The sequence below is a fragment of the Capricornis sumatraensis genome, chromosome 12 (genome assembly GCF_032405125.1).
Source record: "Capricornis sumatraensis isolate serow.1 chromosome 12, serow.2, whole genome shotgun sequence".
In the NCBI taxonomy this organism is placed as follows: domain Eukaryota; kingdom Metazoa; phylum Chordata; class Mammalia; order Artiodactyla; family Bovidae; genus Capricornis; species Capricornis sumatraensis.
Genome location: NC_091080.1, coordinates 43,941,459 through 43,966,173, shown reverse-complemented (window position 1 = coordinate 43,966,173; position 24,715 = coordinate 43,941,459). Strand labels below are relative to the sequence as shown.

Here is a 24,715-nt window from a genome sequence, read left to right as displayed (position 1 = left end):
AACAGAACCGAACCGAAGATGGTACCATTAGGCCTTGTTCAGACCCCGGACACTTCAATGTGACATCACTTATTAAGGTCTCCCCCACTCCGTGTAGTTCTTGTCAGTGTGGGCACTTGAGTGCCTAAGACTTAAATGCCTGTCCTCTTCACAAGACACGGGCTTCCCTGGTGGCTCAGCGGTAAAGACTCAGCCTGCAATGCGGGAGACCTGGGTTTGATCCCTGGGTCAGGAAGATCCCCTGGAGGAGGTCATGACAACTCACTCCAGTATTCTTGCCTGGAGAATCCCATGGACAGAGGAGCCTGGGTGGCTACAGTCAATGGGGTCACAAAGAGTCAGACATGACTGAGCAATTAACACTTCTTCACCACACCCACGCACACACACACACTCATCACTAAGGACATGCATGTGTGCATGCTAAGTTGCTTCATGGGCTATAGCCCACCAGACTCCTCTGTCTATGGGAAGCCCCAAGAACAACATGGTGAAACCTTTTTTCCAATCCCATATAATCACTGATTCCTCTCTTTTCCCGTCAGTCTATTAACGTTGATTTCTGACTTAAAAATAACATCAAGAGAACAAATACCCTGATGCTCTTTCTCAGACAACAGCTCTGAGGGCTCCCCTTTGGGGTCTGCTGGGGCCCTGTCTCTTGCCCCAACCTCCCAGGAAAGGGGTGGTCCCTGAAATTCTCCCAGAACTCAGACATTTGCTCCCATGTCACAGGACACGTGCTGCATTCTAGTGATGCTCCGGACCACACACCCCACTGGACAAGCACCCGTCTTGCTGCCCCTCTGGTGTCCAGTGGGTGGGTGGGTGACTCACCTGCTGGGCGACTCCCCAGGGCCCCTCTGAGGACAGCCCTGCCCCTCAGCCTGCTCCTCCCTCCATGGGTGCCCTCCTGTGTTGTTGGCACCACCCTCTGAATCCACACCCCCAGCCCATGAGCATAAGCCCCTCTTTCAGTCCAGCCAAATTCTGAAAGAGATGGGAATACCAGACCACCTAACCTGCCTCTTGAGAAATCTGTATGCAGGTCGGGAAGCAACAGTTAGAACTGGACATGGAACAACAGACTGGTTCCAAATAGGAAAAGGAGTACGTCAAGGCTGTATATTGTCATCCTGCTTATTTAACTTCTATGCAGAGTACATCATAAGAAACGCTGGACTGGAAGAAACACAAGCTGGAATCAAGATTGCTGGGAGAAATATCAATAACCTCAGATATGCAGATAACACCACCCTTATGGCAGAAAGTGAAGAGGAGCTAAAAAGCCTCTTGATGAAAGTGAAAGAGGAGAGTGAAAAAGTTGGCTTAAAGCTCAACATTCAGAAAACGAAGATCATGGCATCCGGCCCCATCACTTCATGGGAAATAGATGGGGAAACAGTGGAAACAGTGTCAGACTTTATTTTTCTGGGCTCCAAAATCACTGCAGATGGTGACTGCAGCCATGAAATTAAAAGACGCTTACTCCTTGGAAGAAAAGTTATGACCAACCTAGATAGCATATTCAAAAGCAGAGATATTACTTTTCCGACTAAGGTCCGTCTGTCTAGTCAAGGCTATGGTTTTTCCTGTGGTCATGTATGGATGTGAGTTGGACTGTGAAGAAAGCTGAGCACCGAAGAATTGATGCTTTTGAACTGTGGTGTTGGAGAAGACTCTTGAGAGTCCCTTGGACTGCAAGGAGAAACAACCAGTCCATTCTGAAGGAGATCAACCCCAGGGTTTCTTTGGAAGGAATGATGCTAAAGCCGAAACTCCAGTACTTTGGCCACCTCATTCGAAGACTTGACTCATTGGAAAAGACTCTGATGCTGGGAGGGATTGGGGGCAGGAGGAGAAGGGGACGACTGAGGATGAGATGGCTGGATGGCATCACGGACTCGATGGACGTGAGTCTGAATGAAGATGGACAGGGAGGCCTGGCGTGCTGCAATTCATGGGGTTGCAAAGAGTCGGACACAACTGAGCGACTGAACTAAACTGAAAGGAGGTGGGGGCAAGTAGCTGTTCAGATATAGAGTCAGTGGCAACCTCTGTGGGGACCTCTTCCTGGTGACAGCCACAGCAACAGTGAGCCTTTTCTGACTTTCCCGAGCTGTTAGTTAGGGAGGGAAATTCCCTAATTTCCCCACTGGCCTGGCTCAGTGCACATGGCTGGCCGAGCCTCTCTGGGGAAGGGCCAGCAGCTGCCTCCTGCCCCTGGGAACCAGAACGGGCCTTCTCACTCAGGTTTAGCTTCTCCAGTCTCTTTTCAATGTTTGGGGCTTTTCCCCAAGCCCAGGGGCTCCTCTGTTCCCTTGGAGACCTCTCTTCCACACTTACCCAGCAGTCTGACCAAGTCATTAATGGTGACATTATGCTGAAAAGAAATCTACTGGCATCCAGGCAGGGAATGAGTTGTAAATCCCAGAAAGCTTCCTAGACACTTACTCTCCACTTAAAATATGATACACACACACACACACACACACACACAACCACCCACACCCACCTCATATACTATACACACCCAAACACTACACACCCACTCATACACTCACACTACATACACACTCACACTACACACCCCTACCACCCACACCCACACCTCCCACACACATACCCACATACTATGCACACTCATATACATTCACACGACACACACATACTCTACACACCCATACACTCACCTATACACCATATATACATACATAATACACCCACAACCCACACACACACCAGGCAACACACACACACTTAAATGCATTACTACAGTCAGTTTGACAAATTAACTTTAATATACAGATACAAAACAACAAATATAGATTCACAGCATTTACAAGAAATCATTCAAATAGCATTGTAAATAAATTTTTTTTTACAAAAACTTCAGAGAAAGTACATACTTGTCGTACAAGCAATCTTATACAACACATGTCAGCTGACAACAGCTACGTCATCAGTTGGGAAGCTGTCACTTGACCTCGACAGATAACATCGTCTTGATGTTGACGAGTTGGAATTGAAGGAACAGGGCCTGGAAAGCCTTGAAAAGTAAGTAAGTCAAACATGATGGATGTTGATATTTACAAAAAAAAAAAAAAAATAGACCAATTGTTAAATCACAGTTACAGTATCTTCTAAATAAATTCATGCCGGATACCTAATAAACAACAAAGAAGGCAATGTTAAGTTTGTCGTCACTAAATGTGCGTCCAGTGTTCTAAGTTCCGGGTTTTTTCCAAGATCAGATGTTTTCTACATGTTATTTTCAGAGTCTCTTCAATTCCACCTTTGTTGCATACATCCTGAGAACAGCATTAGCCAGGTGACATTTTAACAGGAAGACAATTTGTAGGTTAAGATTATTATGGGGACAACTTTGGGGCAGTCTGAGCTTGTTGTGTGCCCAGCATCCCTGGCCAGCAAGCCACATTGATCCATAATTGTTGGCACTCAGTGGTGAGGGACACGTTTGTTTCTCTTCTCCCAGACTTCCCTGGCTCAGGTGGTTGGGCTGCGTGTCCCAGCTGGGTAACCGAGTTGATCTGCGTCGAGAACCAGCAGGCTGGGCTTGTAGAGATCCCCAACTGATAAAGTGCTGGGTTGTGGCTTCTACGGAACATTTCTGTTGTGAAACAGGTTTTGGATTAAATGCACTTTTGCTCTGTGTCTAGACAGCAGCGATGTAGGATCTGGGAGATTTTCTGCACAGGCATGGAGCTCAGCCTCTGTAGTATGAATAAAAAGGCATGGAAAAATTCAGAAGTGGGGTGGGGGTGGGCAGATGGGGGATGACGACGGAGATGTTTCCAATAACATCAGGTCCGCTGGATGCGGAGAGGGGTGAAGATCAGATCAGCTGAGAACAAACACACAAGTCCCAGGAAGAGGCTGGCAAATCACGGCTGCTTCTTCCAGTTTCCAAGCCAAAGACAAGGATGGTACTTCTCCAGAGCTTTAGAGATATCCCGCTTTATGATAGCTCACAACCTATTGCAAGACCGTTCTACATTTTAGGCTTCATCAAAACCGAGAACGCTGCTTCGGACCTGAGGCCATTTCCCAGGTCTTTCAACAAAGTTAGCAGAGACTTTAACTTGAGTAACAGAGTAAGTGAAATTTATCACAATGCTATTCTATCTTTCTGGCAGGCAGGTCCACCCATATTATGCAGTGTAGGGTTAAAAAGAAAAAAACGGCAGGACAGAGAGAGTGAGATTTCCAGAGAAGTCCATACACAATCTGGACAGGAGGCTGTTTGTTTTGACTCCCTTTTTCTCCAAGTGGGACGCACAAGGAATCAAGAAGGAAGTTTGGCAAATGTGAAAACAGTACCCCGGCCCATCTATTCTGCAGGCATCTGCTAATAAACCCAAGGCAGACACACAGATTTAAAGAGGTCAAAGGATGCTACATCCTTTTAAACGTATTTTAGTGATTTTTCAGATCACCTGGAAACCCAAGCGGGAGTCATCTGGGATGGACATCTGACCAAGCGGCCGCTGCTTGTACAGAGAGGCTGGGGGGGGTGGGGAGTGAGCAGCCTGGGGCACTCACGGCTCCTCCATCGGGAAGACCCAGGGGAAGGAAGAGAGGGGAGCAGGGAGTCGGGGATCGGCTGGGAGACAGACCAGGGCTGCCAACAGCACCTCCATCCCTTGGTCCCCATGCTCTGGGGGTGGGGGAGCTGGGGGAACTGGGGGAGGTCAGGGGAGATGAGGGCCCGCTGGGTGCTTCTGCACTGGAGCCGAGTCCTCACTGGAAATGTAACATGAGCAACTGATTTGCCTTACTTCCTCAAAGTAATTCTCTTTTATTAAAAAAACAACCAACCAAGCAACCTAACCGTCCACAACTGCCACATACACACACAAATGTGTTTAGCACAGAGGCGCCTACAGTTTCTGCTGGGGACCCCACGAGAAGAATATATTATGCCTTGTTAGTAAAAAAAGGTCAGTTATATAAATGCAACTAGAATGGAGACATCTATTCAAAAAGGAAACACACACACGAGGAGCCACAGCACCTCCCAGGAAGCCCCCTCACAGAAGGGGCCTTCGTCCGGGATCCCGGGCCCGAGGTGCCCAGAGGGAGCACCTCCCTGGGGGGCGGCTCTGGGACCACACCTGGAGGCTCAAGTATCCCCTGTTAGGACAGCACAGGTGTGCTGATGCTCAAGCAGGGGCCTGGTAGAAAAGAGGGACTTCCGTGCTTTCAACATCACAGGGAGATTCTCAAGCAGACAACGCCAGGGCCTGACTGGACCCCCACCTGGAGGATGATGGGCGGCTCTCCTCCCGGCACCTTTACGAGTATTTTCATCAAAATTTACGACGAGACAAAGGCAGGGGGGTGACCGCTGACAGGTGTCCGCCACGTGGCCCTCGCTGGAGAAGACTGCTCTCTCTGGACCTGTTCAGGTCTCTTTCACAAGAAACACATCTTCAGAAACCTGTCGACGTGGGCATCACCACACGGCTGGCACTACTGCTTGGGTTCATGTGACAAATGGAGGAACGCGGGGGAAGCGGGACCCTGGAGTCCCCTGCATTCGCAGCAGCAGAAGGGCCGTCTGTGTCACTGTTGCTGCATCAGGAAGGACAGACGGACAGGCACTGGGTGCTTTTTGAGCTGCTGCGTCTGCACGTTCACTTTATCGTCAAACTAAGGGGAATGGGTTTTCTGTTGCAAATGCATGTGTGTGAGCAGGTTCGTGGGTTCTGCCCAGGCGATGGCACGCGGGAGGGGACTTGTGTACACAGGGAGCAGCGGGTCCCCCTCCCTGAAAGCCTCGGTGTCTCTGGGGCACACAGGTCTCTGTGCACCTCGGACCCTGGACTGCATGCAGACGCCGGCCTGGTCTCCCCACCACCAAACATGGAAGAGGTGGATTCAGAAGACGCCAGGCACCCCGGGACCCCTGCGAGGCTGCAACACCCCTTCCCTCACACTAGAGGAGAGGGACAGCCCCAGCACTGCCCGCCCCTTCAAGACGGGAAGGCCAGTGACCGAACCCCCCTCCTCCTGCTCCTCTGGGAGCACAGCACCCTCGGTCCAAGCCTGGACCAGCTCGTCATCAGCGATGCTCCTGGGGCCCCGCCCAGCGTAACTTCGGAACCCGAGCGGGCAGCCGGGCCTCTCCTTCCCCAGGCGGGGCCAGGTCCTGTCCTCAGCTGGAGTGCGGCCCCGGGGAGGCCTCTCAGCACCGGGTCCCTGGGCCCCGGCCCCATCACTTCCTGAAGGGGGCGAGCTTGTTGAAGGTGTGCCAGAAGAGCGACGGCTTCCTCTTGGGCTCGGCCAGGGCGAACACCTGCTGCTGCGGCAGGCTGCTGGGCACAGTGACGTGGCGCTGGTGAACCGGCCGCAGGCTCTGGAGCGGGGGGGCCGTAGGGCAGCCGCCGTAGCCTGGGGCAGGGGTGCAGAGGGACAGCCACTCAGCTCACAGGTCAGCCCAAAGGGAAGAGCCCCCCGCACTCCCCGGCCGACCTCTAGTCACATTTACCAAGAGGACCTCAACAGCCGCCCAACAAACCCACTCGGATGCTGCGTGCTGGACACAGATGGCCTCCCCAAGGCCTCACCTAAACCCCATCCCCGGACGGCCCCGGGAGGCCCCGAGGCCAGGAAGGAGCCGGAAGCCCAGCACTGGCAGGGCAGGAAGTGGACGCTGCTTGGGGGGAGCAGCGGGGAGGTGCACCGCCGGCTGGAGGGGTTACTGGGTTTCTCTGAGCCTCGGTTTTCCAGTCTCGGAGACAGGGGGTACAGTGCCCACCGGTGGGGGGTGCGGTTATGAGAGTTGGGTGAACGCAGGTAACTTGCTTAGAATTGGTGGCACCGACGCCTCATCAAAATAACCAGAACTGTTCCTTTAGAGCCGGCATTTTAAACCTGCGCACCGGTGGTCCGAAGTGAAGTGAAGTCAAAGTCACTCAGTCGTGTCTGACTCTGCGACCCAGTGGACGATACAGTCCATGGTATTCTCCAGGCCCAAATAATGGAGTGGACAGCCGTTCCCTTCTCCAGGGGATCTTCCCAAACCAGGGATCAAACCCAGGTCGCCCACACTGTAGGCGGATTCTTTACCAGCTGAGCCACAAGGGAAGCCCAGGAACACTGGAGTGGGTAGCCTATCCCTTCTCCAGGGGATCTTCCCCACCCAGGAATCTAACCGGGGTCTCCTGCCTTGCAGGCGGATTCTTTACCAACTGAGCTGAGGGGTAATAAATCAGCTAAAGACCACAAGCTGACTGTGATGGTCAGTAGGAGAGGAGGACAGAGCAGGGGTTCTGGAAGGTAGGCTCTGTCCACAGGCTCCCCTTGTCCCCCGGCAGGAGAGAGAGAACGACAGAGGGAACTCAGGGAAGGGGCACAACGGGCGACCCGGGAACCCTTAGCGCTCCTCCCAGCTGGCTGCCCTGTGGAGAATCCCTCTCTTGCCACCCATGCCCCTGCACAAGGCCCCCGCCCCAAGTTAAGCCATCTTACAGACGCCTCTGCACACGGGAGCACGCACTGAAGTCCGTTCAGAACCAATGCGGGTGGTTTTAAACCGTTCGTTGCTTTCATCTGACCTTTTTAACTCACACTTGTCTCGTCCACTCAGAGTGGGTCACACGTCACAACCTCGGGCATTTCTCCCCATTTTAATTCCAACACTGACACACACTGAGGAGACGAAACCGTCTGTGAAACTCACCTTTTGACTTTCCGTGTGCTGCCTTTTGAGCATTTAACATGGCGAGTTTCTTCTGATTTTCTGAAATTTCCATTCCTGGATTTAGACACAAATGTGGTATGTATTCAAAACTCAAGAAGACATTTCAGGATATAACCTGCACCAAACCCACGTTAACCCTGAGGTCCTCTCTACAACCAAAGCAGAGAGCCTCAACTGTTAAGGAGGCAGAAGGGGCCGAAGAGGGCAGACAAGGAGGAGGGCTATCACCTGGACGGCCACACCACCATTTCCCACACTGGGACCCCGCGCAGAGCGACCACTTGTGTAAACCCAGATGGACAGACACACAGGGCCTCCCTCACTGTCCCCCCACAAGGAGGGTGCTGGGGGAGGCCAAGCCACCGGACCTGTGAAAGCTTGGCTTCACCCCAAGCAGAGGTGACATCTGAGCCAAGGGTGCTGGCTCCTGCACCCCTACTGCAGACCACATGGACAAGGGCCAAGGGCAAGACTGAGCGGGGCCGGGTGGCTGTGCTGTTCTGGGCAGGCTCTCCACCCTGAAGCCAGAGACCTGAGCTCTGCCTGGGCAGCTGGCCGGCCTGGACCCCCTGCCAGGACCCCCTCTACCTTCTGCAAAGGTAGAATGCCATGGGCCTTGGCCCCTCAACACAACTGACCCCTGTCCTGACAGGCCCTAGGGTCCCCTCCAGGCTCCAGACCCTGGACCCGCCCGGCCCTCCACCTCCTTTCCACTCTCCACACCTGCCTGGTTCATGATGCCAGGGTGCATCCAAGCAGGAGACACTGGACATACGCGACAGGCTAGGCAAGGCCGGGTTGCCTATCTCACCCCACACGTGCCTGGGCCACAGGCCTGCCAGCCCCTGGAGGACACGTTCGCTCCTCCCCCTCATCTGCTCGTCCACCCATCCCTGTCCCCCAAGCCCCAGCTATAGGGAAGCATGGCTGTGCCGAGAGGGGTACAGTCAGGCCTGTCTGAGGCAGAGCTGAGAAGCAATCACTGCTCTGCCTGACTGGTGAGACCTGGGAGGCCTCCCATGGGTGAGAGTCTCTGTGGTGGACTCGTGTAAGTCAGGGGAGGCCGCTGAAGCCCCTCCTGGTTTCCAGGCAAGCTCCCCTCACAGTAGGGCCGACCTCAGCCCCTGAGGTCTGGGGGCCATGGGCTGCAGATGCCGCCCTACACCCCACTGTCTCTGGGGCCCAGGCCTTGTCTCCATATGGCCATCTGTGTTCAGACCCCTGCCATGCCCGGGGGTGGCTCTGGGCTGGGCTTGGAGACTTGGGTGTAGGCGGGTGGGGCGTCATAAATACCAGGCCTGGCAGCTCCAGCCTTGGGGAGTGGGAGCTGAAAGACAGGAGGGGGCTGGGCAGGAAGCAAGGCGGCCCTAGCGGCCCTGAGCTCTGGGGCGGGGAGGGGGCTGCTGGGCCCGGACAGACCAGGCAGCGAGGTGGACGCACCGTGTGTGATGTGCAGAGCAGAGCTAGAGAGCAGACGTCATGCTCCCTGTGGGGGTTGTTGGGGGGGGTGGGTAGTGTTAAACTCCACCAGCCATGCTCTAGGCTAAGAGTGGGTGAGGCCCTGGGCCTCAGTTTCCTCATCTGTGAGACAACCACTGGACCCACGGCACCTTGCCCGGTCGGTCCCGTCAGTAAGTTCGGGAACACGAGGACCTGCAGGTGACTCCCGGCCTCCTCCCCGTGGGGGTGAGCAGGGCCCCAGGCTCACCCAGCGCCCGGTCCTCCTGCACCCGCCGGCGCTCGTCCCTGAAGGCCTGCAGCCACCGTGCCTTGTCCTCGGGCTTCCTGGCGCAGAACAGGTGCACCTCGTCGCCCGTGCGGCTGGCCAGCCTGAAGGCGTTCCTGAGGCCCGGCCCGCGGGCACCGTCGCGGCCGTCTTCCAGGTCCACCAGCTCGACGGCATCTGTGTCGGTGCGGCCGCGGTAGTAGAGCACGTCCCTGCGCAGCAGGTCCTTCTTGCAGAACACCAGCTGGTGGTCGAACAGGAAGAAGGTGCGCTGCTGGCTCCTGCCCTGCCGTGTGAGGCTGGTCAGCTCCCCGGAGTGGATCAGCTCCGAGCTGCGCTCCAGGAGGTCCTGGCCCTGGGGGCAGGGGTGCAAGCACGTCTGAGGTCGCCTGAGGGGAGGTCTCCTCCATGTGCCGGGGGTAGAGGGGGACCCTGGCAGGAACCCTCTTCAGGTGGCCAGGTACATGGGGCCCACGTGTGGGGCAGGCCCCCAAAGGCCGGTCAGATCTCGCTGACAGCCTCCTCAGGTGGGGAATTTATCTTTTAGACTCCACGAGAAAAGGTGAGCGAGTCCGTGTACCACCTAAGGGGTCCCCTCTATCAGAGAGACCTGGTGAAAAATGCTTGGTGGAGGGACCCCACTGGGAGGCGAAAGGGCAGCAGGCCTGGACAGGCGCTGAGAGCGCGGGGGTAGCCTGTGGCCAGGTGCTTAGGCTGTAGGCAGGGAGCTTCTAAGTCAGTCAGACAGCAGCTCCCCGCATAACCAGCTCAGGGCCCCGGAGACAAAAGGCCAGATGGCACGATGCCAGCAAGAAACTGGTAAGCTTCGGACAACAAACAATCCCCGAGACGTCAGAGTGCAAGGGCAGGAAGAAAAACACACTTCTGTAGTATTTAGGTTGGATCTAACCCAACATAACTTTACGCTATTTGCTATGATACTGGCCTTTAACATTTTATTCTTCCTTGATCCCAGTTATACACAGTATTTTTGGAGGCAAAGGATCCTGACTGTGAAATACTAGCCTGCAGGGATTCTGTGCCCCAGCTTCCTCACTCATGGAACAGGAGGCTGAGACCCAGGGACTGTGAGCACCTTAAAATAGTATTTCTCTCCAGCGCTCACTGCTGTCACCCGCTATAGTTAAAAAAGTTCCACTTCCTCACTGCTTGGGGAGAGTGAGTTCTGACAGCTGATCAGAGGCGGGACGCCCCCTGCTGGATCTCATAGCCGTCTGCACGTCACGGGCTTGTCCTTGGTGATGGCCAGGGGCCCATTCTGCTCCCTCACCTTTCTGCGCCTCGGTATCCCCATCTGATAAATGGGGTAATAATAGTTCCTACTCCCCAGGACTGTTGAGAGGGTTAAACGAGTTCATGTATTTAAACGGCTTAGACCAGAGCCAGGCATGTGTGAATCCAGTACAAGTACAAGCTCTAGGTGCTGTCACTGTTCTTTTTATTAATAAAAGCGTGCATGTATGTGTGTGTGTGCATATGTGTGTGTGCGCATGCTGGACCACCACTCAGGCTGTCTCACACAGTCCTCACCAGCCCTGCAGGTGACACCTCTCCTGCCTGCCCCTTGCCTTACAGATGGAGCATCCCTCTCGCCCAGGTCATAGGGGACGCGCACTCCCACCTCCACACAGCCTGCTGCTCTGTGAGCGCGCTCCAGCCACCCTCATGGAGCCCACCATCAGCCAGGAGGGAAAAAGGATGTACCCCATAAACTGATTATTGGGTACTCTGAAGACGCTCTTCAGGGTACTTCCCAGTGGAGGTGGAGGGTCAAGCATTTGACTGCTAACTTCAACAGCGTGAATCAAAACATCACACCATGGAAGCCAAGAGCAGAGGGAACCTATCACAGGTTGTAAAGTGTGTCATCCCACCAGGGGACCACAGGTGGGAGGTGAAGGGGGGTTCGGTGCTGAGGGCGGTGGGCTCCAACTTACCTCCCAGCCCACGATGGACACCTGCCACCGCGCGATCTTGTCTATGCTTTCCAGCTTGCGTTTCCGCTCATTGATCAGGCAGGCGACATTCTTCATGGCCTCGTACGCCGCCTTTATGTTGTCGTAATCACTGCAAAGTAAGGGGTTAATTTTAACCATGTAACAGGCGAGGACACATGAAGCAACACGCTCCACCCTTGATTGTATACTGACAGCCTAGACAAGATGGCCTCTAAACAACAGCCACTGTTCGTCCGTGAGTAGGCTACAGTCCGCGTAGGCTAAGGGAGCCGACCAGATGCCAGCAGAGTTTTCTGGAATAAGAATGTCATCAATCGTTTCCCAGAAACCACAGTGAATGAAAGCAAAGGCCACAAGAACTAAGTTTTAGTCACAGTGATGAGGGGTGATTTTCATTAACAAAGAAGGGACAGGCCTCTGTTTTGGCTCCGGTCCACACAGAGCTAGTTTTCCCTGTAAAGTTCTGTGACGGTCACCACTCATTCCAGGAGTGATTGGCTGAGCCTCATCTTACATGGGAGGACATGAGTGAGTTGTGTAAATGCTGACCGACATTTCCTGTGTCCAAGCACCTTCATTTCTGCTGCTTTCCACACACTGCGGTCAAACAAAACTGCCACATCCCCCTGCCCAGCAGCCCTTCAGACCCTGGAGACACCGGGAAAACAGAGGCTCTGGTCTGCACACAGGCTGCAGGAGAGCCAGCCTTGGGCCAGAAAGGTTTACATGCAGCTCTCGTTCTGCATTGACACTTCCAGTTCAGTTCAGGCACTCAGTCCTGTCCGACTCCTTGTGACCCCATGGACGGCAGCCCGCCAGGCCTCCCTGCCCATCACCAACACTTTGGGGATGTAGAAAGCAGTCGCCTGGCTAAGAGCTAAGTCTTTTTCCCCCAGCACTTTCCTGTGTCTTCCAGGACAGCACAGCCCCAGGGTCTCGGGTGGACTGGACTGCAGTCCTTCACAACCGGGAAAAAGCCCTGGGAGCAGATTCTGCTGTTTACCAAACACTCCCCCACCCCACTGAAGCTCCAATACTTTGGTCACCTGATGCAAAGAGCTGACTCACTGGAAAAGACCCTGATGCTGGGAAAGACTGAAAGCAAAAGGAGAAGGGGGCGGCAGAGAATGAGATGGTTGGATGGCATCATGGACAATGGACAAGAATTTAAGCAAACTCCTGGAGATAGTGGAGGACAAGGAACCTGGCGCGCTGCAGTTCCTCTGTTCGCAGAGTCAGACATGACTTAGCAAATGAACAACAACCTCACCCCCATCTCCAGGCAGATCAGACCCCACTCTCTTCAGACAGAAGCAGAGCAGAAAAGAAGAACCAAGTGGCACACAGGGGTTGCCAAAATAATGGGAGCAAACCTCCCAGAGAGGGCTCCAGCAATAAGGAAAAGTATGCAAAATTACTGTTTTCTACAATTTTTTTTGTACAATTCCAGAAAAGAGACAGAATGTAATGATCTTTTAAAATATTTTGGTTTGTTTTACTTCAGATGAGGAAATGGCTTTTTGTCATTTCCTTTAAAATGATTTTTTTTTTGATGAAACAAAGTATGCAAATGCTTCTCAGTGAAAAATGCTCTTAAAAAGAGAAAAATTAAGTGCTGAAGGGCGATGAGTGCACCCCTGGTATAGCTTCCCCATCTTTCAAGATGTTCTGCTTCCTAAGTTGCATTTTTATTTTTTCTGGTTCCTCATCATGACGTCTTTTTATTCTCTTCAAAAAGATTTCTTCAAATTTGTGACTTGCCTGACTTTGCTATTTTTTTAATTGAAGTTTTCTGATTTTCCCATCAGAAAAAAAAAAAAAAACAACCAGCTTCTTTTTAATTTTTTTCAACAAACTCCTTTCTCTTAGTCCTTTCATCTTGATTCTTTAAACTAACATCATTGTCTGGGCATGTCGTTAAGCGACCCTGCTCTTCCCTTCTACCTTCCATCTAATTGTGAAAAGCCCCCTTTCCCAGGCCCGTCTCTCTGCAGGAGTCCAGCGGCCGAGGACAGAAGAATGAGCCGTCCCCAAACCCTGCAGGGCGGGCGCTCCCTGGAGAATCTGACTGCTCTCAGGGCAATAGACAGATGTTAAGCAGAGTTGGTGGTCTGCTGCAGCAAATTCCTCCAGGCACTCTCCTCTCCCGGCTCCCTCTTCCCAACGGACCCCTGTCCTTTGGAGGCGGCAGGCGGAGGGAAGGCCTTGTGCTGTGACACAGATGTCAGGAACAAGGTTTGGTTTTCATAAACACAGAAGCATTATCCTAAAATACTGCTGGACGACAGCTGCATCCCCACTGGCCCTCAGCTGTAGGCTGCTGAAAACTCATCGAGGGATCATTGCTGTAAGCAAAGGGCGCCAAGCAGCCAGGCCTATGGGGGAGACCCTCATCCACGTCCCAGAGCTGACCGAATGGATGACAGCTGACATCCAGTCACAGCAAGATCAGACACGGTTCTGTACACGCGGGAAAACGAAAGCTGCTATTCGAGAGCAAAGGATACTTTGAGGGGTCCTTCGGGAGAATTCACAAAAGCCCCAGAGGGAGGTTGAGCGTTCAGGAACCACAACCAGAAGCCCTATGCTCAGAGCCAGAGGGACAGGGTGGGCGGGCTGGGGACGGAGCAAGCACTGCACTGCACCAGAACGGGGTGGGAGCCCTGCAGGACCTCAGGAAGCCGTGGCCCCTACTCAACACGCCCTGGAAACTGCCTGCTCCTTCAGGAATCCTGTGTGTCCTCCCCCTATATAACCGGTACTCTGCTTCCACGAGGTAATAACAGTGTGACGCAGGCGGCCCTCCGCGTCCAGGTCTCTGCCCCCACCTGTGCTCCGGCGCGGTGTACTTGAGCAGCTCGGCCAGCTGCAGCGGGTACTTGCAGATCTTCTGCACGGGCGTCAGCAGGAAGCCGTCCAGCGCGATGTCGATCATCTGCTGGAGCAACCGGCAGGCCTCGAAGAAGTGCCGGTAGCGGCGCTGCCGCATCAGGCCTGCCAGCTCCGCGCAGGCGCCCGGGTGGTTGTTGCAATACTCCGAGTAGATGGCGAAGCCCTCTTGCTGGGGAGGGCATGGAGCCGCGTCAGCTCGGGAGCTCCAGCTCCGGCCCCGCGAGCGCTGAAAACACCAGTCCCCCGCCCGCCCGCACCCCGCCAAATCCCGGACAGGGGAGCCCGTGGCGCCGACTACTCTGTGTGGGAAGGGGTGGAGGGGAGGCTGCGGAGAACACAGCATCCCCCCGCCCCCAAACCGGCCCCTTCCACGGACCCCCAGAGGGTGTGGCAGGGGCACAGTCCTCTCTGCGGGGCGGTGCCCTCCACGTCACCCGGGACAAGGGGGAGGCGTTGGTTTCTGCCCTGGTTGCCTCCTGCCCTCTGGTGGGTTTCTCCTGGTGACCAGGGGGACGCAGAGCCCTGCCTCAGGGTAATAGGCCTCCTTCCTGGGCAGAACCTGCTGTTCACGTGCCCACCTCCTCCCCGCTGCCCCCCAACCCGGACTCCCTTGGGGGCCCCTCCCAGCCACCTCCAAGAACTTACTGCACTAACTCCAAACCCCAGAGAAGTGAGAAGACTTTGAAAAAAATAAAGACCTGGGGTATTTAGGTGAAGATGAACCATATAAACTAATCAGCTTAATTTGCAAGTGACGCCTCCATCCTATGGGAAGTTAATCAAAGAAATAAAACAGAAAGGGACCTCTCTTCTTCGCAAGAGAAACATTTCTAAATTACTTAACTCAATGTGACGTTATTAATAAGAGGTAAAAGGTGACGTACGTGCTGAAGGAAGCAGGACCCTATTTCACTCAGGTGAGGTTCCTCTTTATTGTACTGCTTCTCAAGGTCTTTCAAGAACTTTCTTTGGAATCTGTAAATGTCTTCAATGTTTCCGAAAATGGTGGCCAGTTGTGCAACCGAGAACATTGCCGTGTGCTTGCGACACTGTCTAATGTAGCCCTACAACACAGGAAAGCAAACTCTTTTTTATGAATCTAGAAATTCACAGAAATTATCTCAACAATACTGCTTTTGAGGGCCCAGAGACATGGTCTTAAGAGTGGGCTTTAAAAAAAAAAAAAAAATATATATATATATATATATATATACACACACACACAATTTATTTTTTAGTTTTGGCTGTTCTGGGTCTTTGCTGTATAAGCTTTTCTCTAGTTGCGGCGAGTGGGGGCTACTCTCTAGTTGTGGCGTGCAGGCTTCTCATTGCAGTGGCTTCTCTTACGGCCGAGCACAGGCTCCAGGTGTGTGGGCTTCAGCAGTCAAGGTGCAGGGGCTGAGTTGCTCCAAAGCACGTGGGATCTTCCGGATCAGGGAATGAACCCATGTCGCCTGCATTGACAGGCAGATTCTTTACCACTGAGCCACCAGGGAAGCCTTAGAGTGAGTTTTAACTAGAGAAAATTATATTAACCTGAGGGGGTCCCTGATGGGCTAATTATACTTCCACAGCTAAGATGTGCCCCAAATATGTTAAAGACAAAAGGAAAGAGAAAATGTAAGTATGGTTGGGTTTACGGAGAAGGAAATGGCAACCCACTCCAGTATTCTTGCCTGGAGAATCCCATGGACAGAGGAGCCTGGTGGGCTGCAGTCCATGGGGTCGCAAAGAGTCGGAGTGACCGAGGTGGACTAGCACCTCGTGAGCCAGCGGCCGTGCTGAGCCACTTCAAGAAACCACAGAAAGCTTCCAGATTATACTCATGAAACAGATGGTTTGGTTTCAAACATTAGAGCTCAGAAATTGGTCCTGCCACACTTTCTCTAAACTCCTAAAATGCCCAGGCTTCCATCTTTAACTCCATGTCACAGCCAAAAAGGCCTGCCCAGCACATCGCTGACTGTTCCCTGTCCCAGTCCAGGGCCAAGGATGGCTTAACTGGGGCTCCACCGGCACCCGCTTTCTGGAGAAAAAGGACACAAACCTGGATATCTCCAACCCAAGGCTGCACTGATGACAGCACCGCTAATTCTCTACACCCTGGATGCACGGGGGTAGGAATGGCATTAGGATGGAAAGGCCGTGGAACGCCTACAGTTGTCCCCAAGTGGGCACCGTGTAATTGCACCAACTGAACTGACTACGGCAGAACAGACCACAGGCTGCAGGGTGGCAGGTCTGGTTTACACTCCAACCCCCCTTACTCCTGCGCACCTGGGCTTCCTCGTCTGCCCTTGGGGCACACGGACCAGCCCTGAGTGCTGCGAGGTCAGCTTACCCCGGGGGAGGGGCATGGCGGTGCTCAGCAGTCATCAGCAGGAGCTGATCCCCTAAAATGAGGCTTTGCTCCCTCAAGCGTGGGCTCCGAGGGAACAAGACACATAAGCCAAAGGCTGGGGGTCCTTATCTGGGGGTGAAGCCAACCCCAAAGAGGGGGCGCACTTGGCCTGCTTCCTGCTGGGCCCCCTCAGCTGACCACAAAGTGCAGGGTCCGCATTCATGGCCAGGAGGCTCGAGTGACCAGAGTGGGCACAGGACAGTCTAGCCCACCACTGTACAGAATCCACAAAAACGGGAAATACCATGGTGGGGGGGCGGGGGGAGACTGTTGCCAACGGGATCCCGAACACCGCAGGAAAGAGTTGGGGTGTCACCAGAGGATCCCTGTGTCCCTATCTGCGTCTGGGTGAAACGGACCCTGCGGGGCTTCAGAGGGGGTCAGGCGGGTCTCAAAGGTGCGCCCCCCAGCACGGTCACTCTCTCGGACCGAGGCTCAGGGTGGCAGGACTGAACCCTGAGGACGGCGAGCCGTCCACACCGCCCAGGGTGGACTAGCACCTTGTGAGCCAGCGGCCCTGCTGGGCGAGGTGGGGGAGGGCGGGGCTCTGAAAACACCGGAGCCGGGAGGGAGGGGCCGCGGGTAAGGGGAGGGGCCAGGGAGCAGGGGAGGGGCCGCGGGACAGGGACAGGGACGCGCCTCACGGGCATCGCCCAGGCCCACCTCGCAGATGTCCCGAAGGTGCTTGATGTACACGCGCTCAGTGTCCATGATCTCCTGGACCACGTTGGCCCGCATCTGCTGCTTGCTCTCGGGGTGCTTGTGGCGGGCCCTACCCGTGTCCTCCTCCTGCTCTTCGCCGGGGCTGCCGCTGGAGCCCTCCGACAGCTCCTCCTGGTTGACGCGCAGCTGCGGCCACACGCGGAGAACAGTCAGTGGGGGCGGCACCGGGCCTGGGTCCCCTGATTTCCACTCCCCAGGACTGTCAGGAGGGCGGCAGGTGCCCAGCCGAGCATCGCAAACGCAGCAGCGACACCAGCTGCCTAGCTGACCCCCGTGGACACTGCTCCACCACCCACCCTGACCGCAGAGAGGTCTGGTTCAGTGGGTGATAAGGAAAGAGTGGTCCTGGCACTGCCCCTGCCCCGCCCCGCCACCGGAAACAGGACACTCACCCTTACGAAGCTGGCCGGGAACCATGCCTCCCTGTCTGCGCTGCGGCCCCACCACCAGTCCTTGTGCGAAGCCTCCAGGACCTGGATGACGTCCCCCGCCTTGAAGCCCAGCTCCTGTTCGTCCATGGTCACGTGGTCCCACAGGGCCTCCGCGCAGACCACGCTGCCATCGCCGATCAGCTAGAATGGAGAGGTGGGCACTCAGCACCAAGCCGGGGGACCCTGAGCACCCCCGCCCCCAAGCGCCCACATGGATGACGCTCAAGCACCTGATGTCACAGGACACAACGGGGGAAAGAACCAGGGGGGCACCCTCACGTGCTCTTAAAGGAGCCCCTGAGCCCACTCAGTCCATAAGTCAGTCACCCAACAAGTGAGACTGACTGGACCGTTCACTCCCCCAGGGGGTTTCTGAGCCTCTAAACCGTCTCCCAAGGCTAGAGGGGCTGTTGCAAAGACTTCTGTAAAAAAGTGCTAACGACGCAGAGGAGCAGAAAGAAGCTCAGGCAAAGTCGTGCTTCACTTCTGTTCTGCCACCCTAGTAGGTCGCTCAGCCTCTTAGTTTCCAAGTGTTTGCCAAAACGTGGGCAGTAACTAACGCTCGCTGCCCACAAGGGCTGTGAGACCTTTATAAAGGTAGGCAGGGCACTGCCTGGACCAAGAAGCCCTCTCCAGGTGTCATGACAGCCTGCTGACTGGGAGGAACAGCTTCGGTCATCTGCAACACTTGATCACACAAATCGCCTAACTGGAGTTCTCCGTGTTACAATACGTTCACTAAGAAATAACCAGAGACAAGTAGGAGTGGATTCTGGGCCCAGACACACCGGCCACCACTGTGTGAAACGGACTCCAGTACCTCGTTGATGGCCAGCTGCTCCCCACCCGGCTGCAGGTATCGGGGGTTGGCCCGACACAGGTCCTCGTAGCTGAAGTCCTCCTCGCTGCCGTTGTCGTCCACTAGGGCAGACGGCTCCGCACCTCCATCGGAAGAAACTGAGAGAGAGAGAACGACGGTATGGTTTAAAAGATGCAGCTAATGGCAAAAATAGAAGGACAAAACCTGTGAGCTCTGAGAATGCGCCCTCTTGGGAAAGTTGTCATTTTTTGTCCTACCCAGAGTAAGAAACCATTAGAAAATGTCTACTGAGCTATTATAATCCAAAGATAGCAGCTGACGCTAGGAGGAGCCAGCGCTTCAAGTCCCATTCGGTGGGAAGGGGACACTTCAGAGACCACTGCAGACGGTGACATGCAGGGTTATTCCTGGAGTCAGGATACTGAGCAAACAACATGTGATGCTGGAAATTTGTGCTCCAAAGTGGATGTAACAGATGCAGTGTTTCTAAATAAGCTTGAGGAGGAAAACAAAGTTGAAATTTGATATACATACATATATATACATTTTTTTTAAGTGTCTGTTGCCATGTTTTCCTGCAAGGCACAGTGTGTGCTGTTGAATCAGGAGGTGCTGAGGGTATCCTAAGTGGAGCCCAGCAGCTGGGCTTCTTAGTTGTCCACACAGCAAAGGCCAGGGCTCACGTGTCACAATTAAGAGTTACCCAGCACCTTCTGAGGATGGGGGCAGCATTCAGGATGGACCACCTGGCCACTCCTATCTCCTTTCAGGATGGTGGGCTCCTCGCCAAGGCTCCTCTGTCACCGAACGTCCCTGTGAGAAGGACAGGGTCTCCTGGGAGAGGAGCCTGGCTCCTGACTGTGGACACATGTAGCTGCACTTGGGACACCAGGGCCTCGAACAAAGAGGGACTGGAGAGCAAGGGGCCTGGGCAGGGGAGTGATGGGTCCCTGGCGCTGCAGACAGAGACCAGGCGTTAAGAGTCTGAATTCAAGCCTGCCCCTCTCCAGGCAGGGAGCCCAACCAGGCACCCCATCTCCCTGAGCCCCAATCCTTCTCTTGTAAACAGTAGTCTCGTTCTTTTTGGAGAATTAGATGAGATAATGTGTGTCAAGTCCGTAGCATCCTTGATTCTAGTTGGGACTCGCTAACAAGAGTCACTGTGGTGAGGACATCCATGTTGGTGTGCTGGGACGCACAAGAGTGACTCGGCCACAGCTTGAAGCGGGTAGGGGGTGTGAGCAGACCACCAGTTGCAGGAGGTGGGTCAACTGAAGCAGGAGGCATCACGGTTCTCCGTCAGACAGACGGCTGGCGGGCGGGGAAGGGGTGTGAAATTCAAGGACAGGCAGGTCCAGGTAACGAGGGGGCAACAGAAAGGATAAAGTCTACCCGGTTCAGAAAATCCCAGGTTACTGGGAGAATTAATGGGAGAGGGAGGAGCTGCGGTCGGGGCAGGAGGAGGAAGGTTGGCCGGACGGTGATGGCGGAGGGAGAGCCCTAATGATTCTTTCAAGGACCTACCAGCTGGAATTTCCCCTCAGGGACAGGTCTATTTCTAAACTGAAGAAGCTGTTTTTAAAAATGAGATTTTTGGAAATTATTTTTAACTTTTTAAAAGTGAGATATTTCCTATTCCTTACTTTGTACTAAGTCTTTGTGACCTAAGCGCATCTTACGTCCCCAGCCCATCCCTCTGGACAGGCCACGTTGCGAGTGCCCTGCGGACACCTGTCTACCCAGGGCCAGGCCCCTCCGCTCTGCACACCAGGCCCCAGCTCTCCTCCGCCCTTCCCTCCAGCCCTGCCACTCGCTCCGGGCACACCTCCCAGGGTTCCTGCTGTGTGTGCGCATGTGTGTGTGAGCGCCGTGTGGCTGCCCCTGCCCTGTGCTGTGTCACACTGCTCTGTGGTCTTTTCGGGGGTGTGTCTGGGGGTTGGGGAGAGGACCTGGAGAAGGCAGACACACCTGCTCTAGGCACACGAGTCTCTCAGCAGACACCAGGGAGGCAACGCGAGTCTGCAGCCCGTCTCTAATGGAGCCCTCGGGGAGCTGCCCGACCACAGAGCGGTGTTCACAGCTGACTGGGTGGGGGGAACCACACCACCCCAGTCTGTCGGAGCCCCTTGTCCTCCCCTCTCGTGATCTTAACTGCCTTTAGGATCTTAAAGCCCCTTCTAAGTCGACGGCCCCCTGTGCTCCTGTGCTACGGTTCACACGTATCTCAGGGAGTGGGGTTTCTCCAGGGTCTGGGTGGGAGGGGTGAGGGCAGATTCTGATGCTGTCTACACAGAGCAAGGCTCCTGTCACCCCACACTTCTGCCTTTGTGAGGGTTTCCCTTCTGAGGTCAGAACTTCTTGAGGGAATTGGCGGGGTCTATTCTTGTACCCCAGCACCCAGTGTAACCCCTGGCGTGCAGAAGGCACTCAATAATGAACGGCAAACTGCTGGTGAGGGAACTCAGGCTCCCAGGAGGTTAACTCCTCCTCTGGGGGCACAAGGGTCGGTGGAGGCAGGGTACACACCCAGGTCTCCCTGCCTCCCATCCCCACCACCCTCTCCAGCCACACCCTATGCGGCTCCAAGGCTGACTTCTGGAAACCCCAGAGCAGCGACCAACTGCCTCAGTGCAGATTCCTCTGCAGGGAACCTCCATTCCCTTCCAGTTAAAGGCCCCCTTCCCCCGCAGAGCCCACCCTCTCACCAGTGTCGCCTTCTCACCGAGGCCTGTGTGTCACCTGCAGACCCAGGTTCACACGGGGCCTTTCCTGGAGGTTATTATGTGCCACTCTTTCTTGTCTGGTTTTCAGCGGTGATTCTTTATTTAGGGCTGTTTTGCATGTTGTGGACTTACTACTGACTCTCAAAATGCACTTCCGCAAAATTAGGACAGATTAATACATTCTAATAATGAAAGAGGAACCTTAATTAATTAGCTTCCTTCTTCCCTTCCTTTAGTAGTAAAAAACACATAGAATGGGCCATCCTGGACATTTGTAAGTGTACACTTCAGCAGTGTTGACTACATTCACGTGGTTGTGCAACCAACCCCAGAACTTTCTCATCTTGCGAAACTGACACCCTGGCCGCACTGAAGACTGACGCCCCCATTCCCTGGCAACGAGCCTTCCGCCTTGTTTCTGGGCTCTGAACACTTTACACTCCTCACTGAGTGGAGTCCCACAGTGGTTTTGTAGCGGATTTATTCCCTTCAGCACAAGGTCCTCAACGTTCACCCATGTGGTTGCCTGTATCCGATTTTCTTCCACTGCACCTGATACCGAGCTTTCTTCATCCATGCAAATGTCCAGGTGCGTTTGGGGCGCTTCCACCTCTTGAACACGGCTGCGTGAACACCTCCTCCAGGTCCTGCTCTGGATTCTCCTGGATGTGTGTCCGGAGGTTCGATGACTGGGTCATGTGGAAATTCTACTTAGCTTTCTGAGGTCCCTGCACGCTGTTCCCCATGGTGGCCGTGCTGCTCTATGTCCCACCAGGAGCACTTGGGCTTCCAAGTCTCCAGGTCCTTGCCAGCGGCATCATTTCTTTTGTTGAATAAGTTATTTTTGTTCAGTCGCTCAGTCATGTCTAACCCTCTGCAACCCCATGGACTGCAGCATGCCAGGTTTCCCTGTCTTCACCATCTCCCTGAGTTTGCTCAAACTTGTGTCCATTGAGTCGATGATGCCATCTTAACCATCTCATCCTCTGTCATCCCCTTCTCCTCCTGTCTTCATTTTTTCCCAGCATCAGGGTCTTTCCAATGAGTCCGCTCTCTGCATCAGGTGACCAAAGCACTGGAGTTTCAGCTTCAGCATCAGTCCTTCCAATGAATGTTCAGGGTTGTTTAATAAGTAGGTGTGCGAAAGCTATGTTTGAAAAGGATCTTGTGAATGGTGAGCAAAGACTGTTGCAAACTGAAACGGAAACCTCGACCCCTAAGACAGAGGAATCTGAGAGGGGACATGCTTGCTCCTCTGTCCACTGCGCCCTCACAGCTGCAGCCATGCCCAGAAGGGACGTCTTTCGGGTCTAAAAGACCTGCACACTCACGACAGCACACACGCCTGCAGGGACAACTCTGGGACAGTGCAGCAATCGTGTGCATTGTACACGTGCATAATGTGAACTACCCATGCTTGCTTAATCATCATGTCAACGTCCCCTGGAAAGGCAGACATCCCAGGACTCCAGGGGCTGCGCCGGGTGGACCACCTCCCCCCTCACCTGCCCATAGCTCACACAGTCTCATCCTAAGATTCAGACCCAAATTCTTGCCTCCCCAGGCTCTGCTTTCTTCCTGCATGCGCCGATCTGAGGAAACCCCATCCACCCTTCCAGTGCTGGCCCAGCGTGGCTTCAGGAACATCCAGGAGAGACCACCGTGGCCAAAGCGGATGTGCCTTCATAGTCAGGACTGCTGCAAACTCGGTAGAGACCATGTGAGCTCATGAGCAAATGCCAGCGAAGAGCAGTGTCCACGCCTCTCGGGAGGGCGACAACTTCTATCTGGACCTGGATTTCACGTCTCTGAGGAACAAAACCTGGCAACAGGCCCTCCAGGCGAGTTTTCAGGACAGGATATGTCAATACCACCACCGATGGAGAACCTCGGACTATAATACGCGCCAAGGACAAGGCCCTCCCACAGGCCCCCAGTCCGTGTCCCAGGGGGAGTTTTTCTCAGGACACAGGTCTCCCCCATCTGGCCTAATTTTGCAGATTTAAGGGCTTTTGCTCAGAGTGACAGAATTTCAAAAGCACAAGAGCTTGCTGGGGTCCCAGCCAGGCCCTGGCCCGAGCGTCCCCGAGACTGCCTTTCTCTTACCTGTCACACGGGGTTGGGGAGGGCAGGTGACAGGTGAGAGGAAGGTGACAGCTGACACAGTGGGAGTCACACCTGGGCACCTGCCATGTGGGCCACATGGGCAGGGCACTCTACAGGGGCGGGGGGGGGCGCGGGGCGGGGAGGGTTCCCACTAAAACACAGGTCACTTCGGGAAAATTCCTGCACTTGGAATAACCCATTAAAAACACACATTTTAGGAAACCTGCTGACCCCTCAGGCTTCCTCGGGTTGGAGATAAACTGTTCTCATTTCCCATCTTTCCCATCTGAAGAGCAAAACAGCAAACCTGGGCGGGTGGGCAGGTAGCCTGTGCTCAGAGCCCAGGGTGGACTTGACAGGGTGCTGCTGCTGCTGCTGCTGCTGCAGGGGGCTGGACCACCGGCCACGTCCCTGCACCCAGGGCGGCCCCTGAGCCATGAGATGCCAGAGGGTGCAAGCACGGACACAGGGGACCTCGATGCCAGAACCACCCTCCCCCTGACCTCAGGGCCACTCCCCCTCAGTGGTCCCCAAACACGCAGGGTCCATGGCTTCCCATCCTGGGCTGGGGGTGGGGATGAGGGTGGGGAGGGTTCAGAAAAACCCAGACCCCGGCGCTGGGCCAGAGAGCCAGGTCCTCCAGGGGGCGGGGGCAGGGGGAGGCGCAGGAGGCCGTGTTTGCCAGGAATCTCTTTCCAGAGCTCTCTTTCCAAGCGATTCTGATGCCTGGCTGAATTCTAGAACCATGGGCGCCCAAGCTCGACTTCCTCAGCCCCAGTGCAGGGACCTGCCCTGGGAGGTGTGCTGTGAGACTCATCTCCGCAGCGAGACAAGCTGGAGGGCAGTGGGTTTGGATCTGGCTGCTTCAACACCTCGGCTTCAGCCACTGTGTGCCGGCGAGTGTTCCCTGCTCTCAGCAAAAAAGGACACGGTCCTTCAGTCCACACTGACCACTCCACCTGGAGCGACGCCCCACCCAGAAAGCCCATAAGCTCCCCTTCCTCCTTCCGGGCGCCGAGCTCTCACTCCCTGGTGAGGGGTGAGGCTGGGACTCCTGCTTACATTCGCCACTCCCCCGCCACTGGCCAAGCCCCAGGTGGCAGGAACAGTCTCTGCCTCTCACATCCTAGAAGCCTATTAGATTTACTCACTTTAAAATGCTCACCGTATTTACACTGTCCTTATATT

At 54.7% G+C, this 24,715-nt stretch overlaps 1 protein-coding gene across 1 annotated transcript in view; it reads right to left on the bottom strand.

Moving 5' to 3' along the window:
• Nucleotides 1–6,162: 6,162 nt before the first annotated feature.
• The window catches only part of SPATA13 (spermatogenesis associated 13), a 56,258-nt gene continuing 37,705 nt past the window's right edge, over nt 6,163–24,715 (bottom strand). Inside the window, exons 4-12 of the mRNA XM_068984362.1 lie at nt 18,699–18,835; nt 17,840–18,019; nt 17,388–17,573; nt 15,208–15,387; nt 14,260–14,492; nt 11,411–11,540; nt 9,435–9,807; nt 7,706–7,780; nt 6,163–6,414 (exon numbers count right to left, since the gene is read on the bottom strand). Coding sequence (XP_068840463.1) covers nt 6,239–6,414; nt 7,706–7,780; nt 9,435–9,807; nt 11,411–11,540; nt 14,260–14,492; nt 15,208–15,387; nt 17,388–17,573; nt 17,840–18,019; nt 18,699–18,835 — 1,670 coding nt within the window. The 3' untranslated portion in view covers nt 6,163–6,238. The remainder of the gene's footprint in view (nt 6,415–7,705; nt 7,781–9,434; nt 9,808–11,410; nt 11,541–14,259; nt 14,493–15,207; nt 15,388–17,387; nt 17,574–17,839; nt 18,020–18,698; nt 18,836–24,715) is intronic.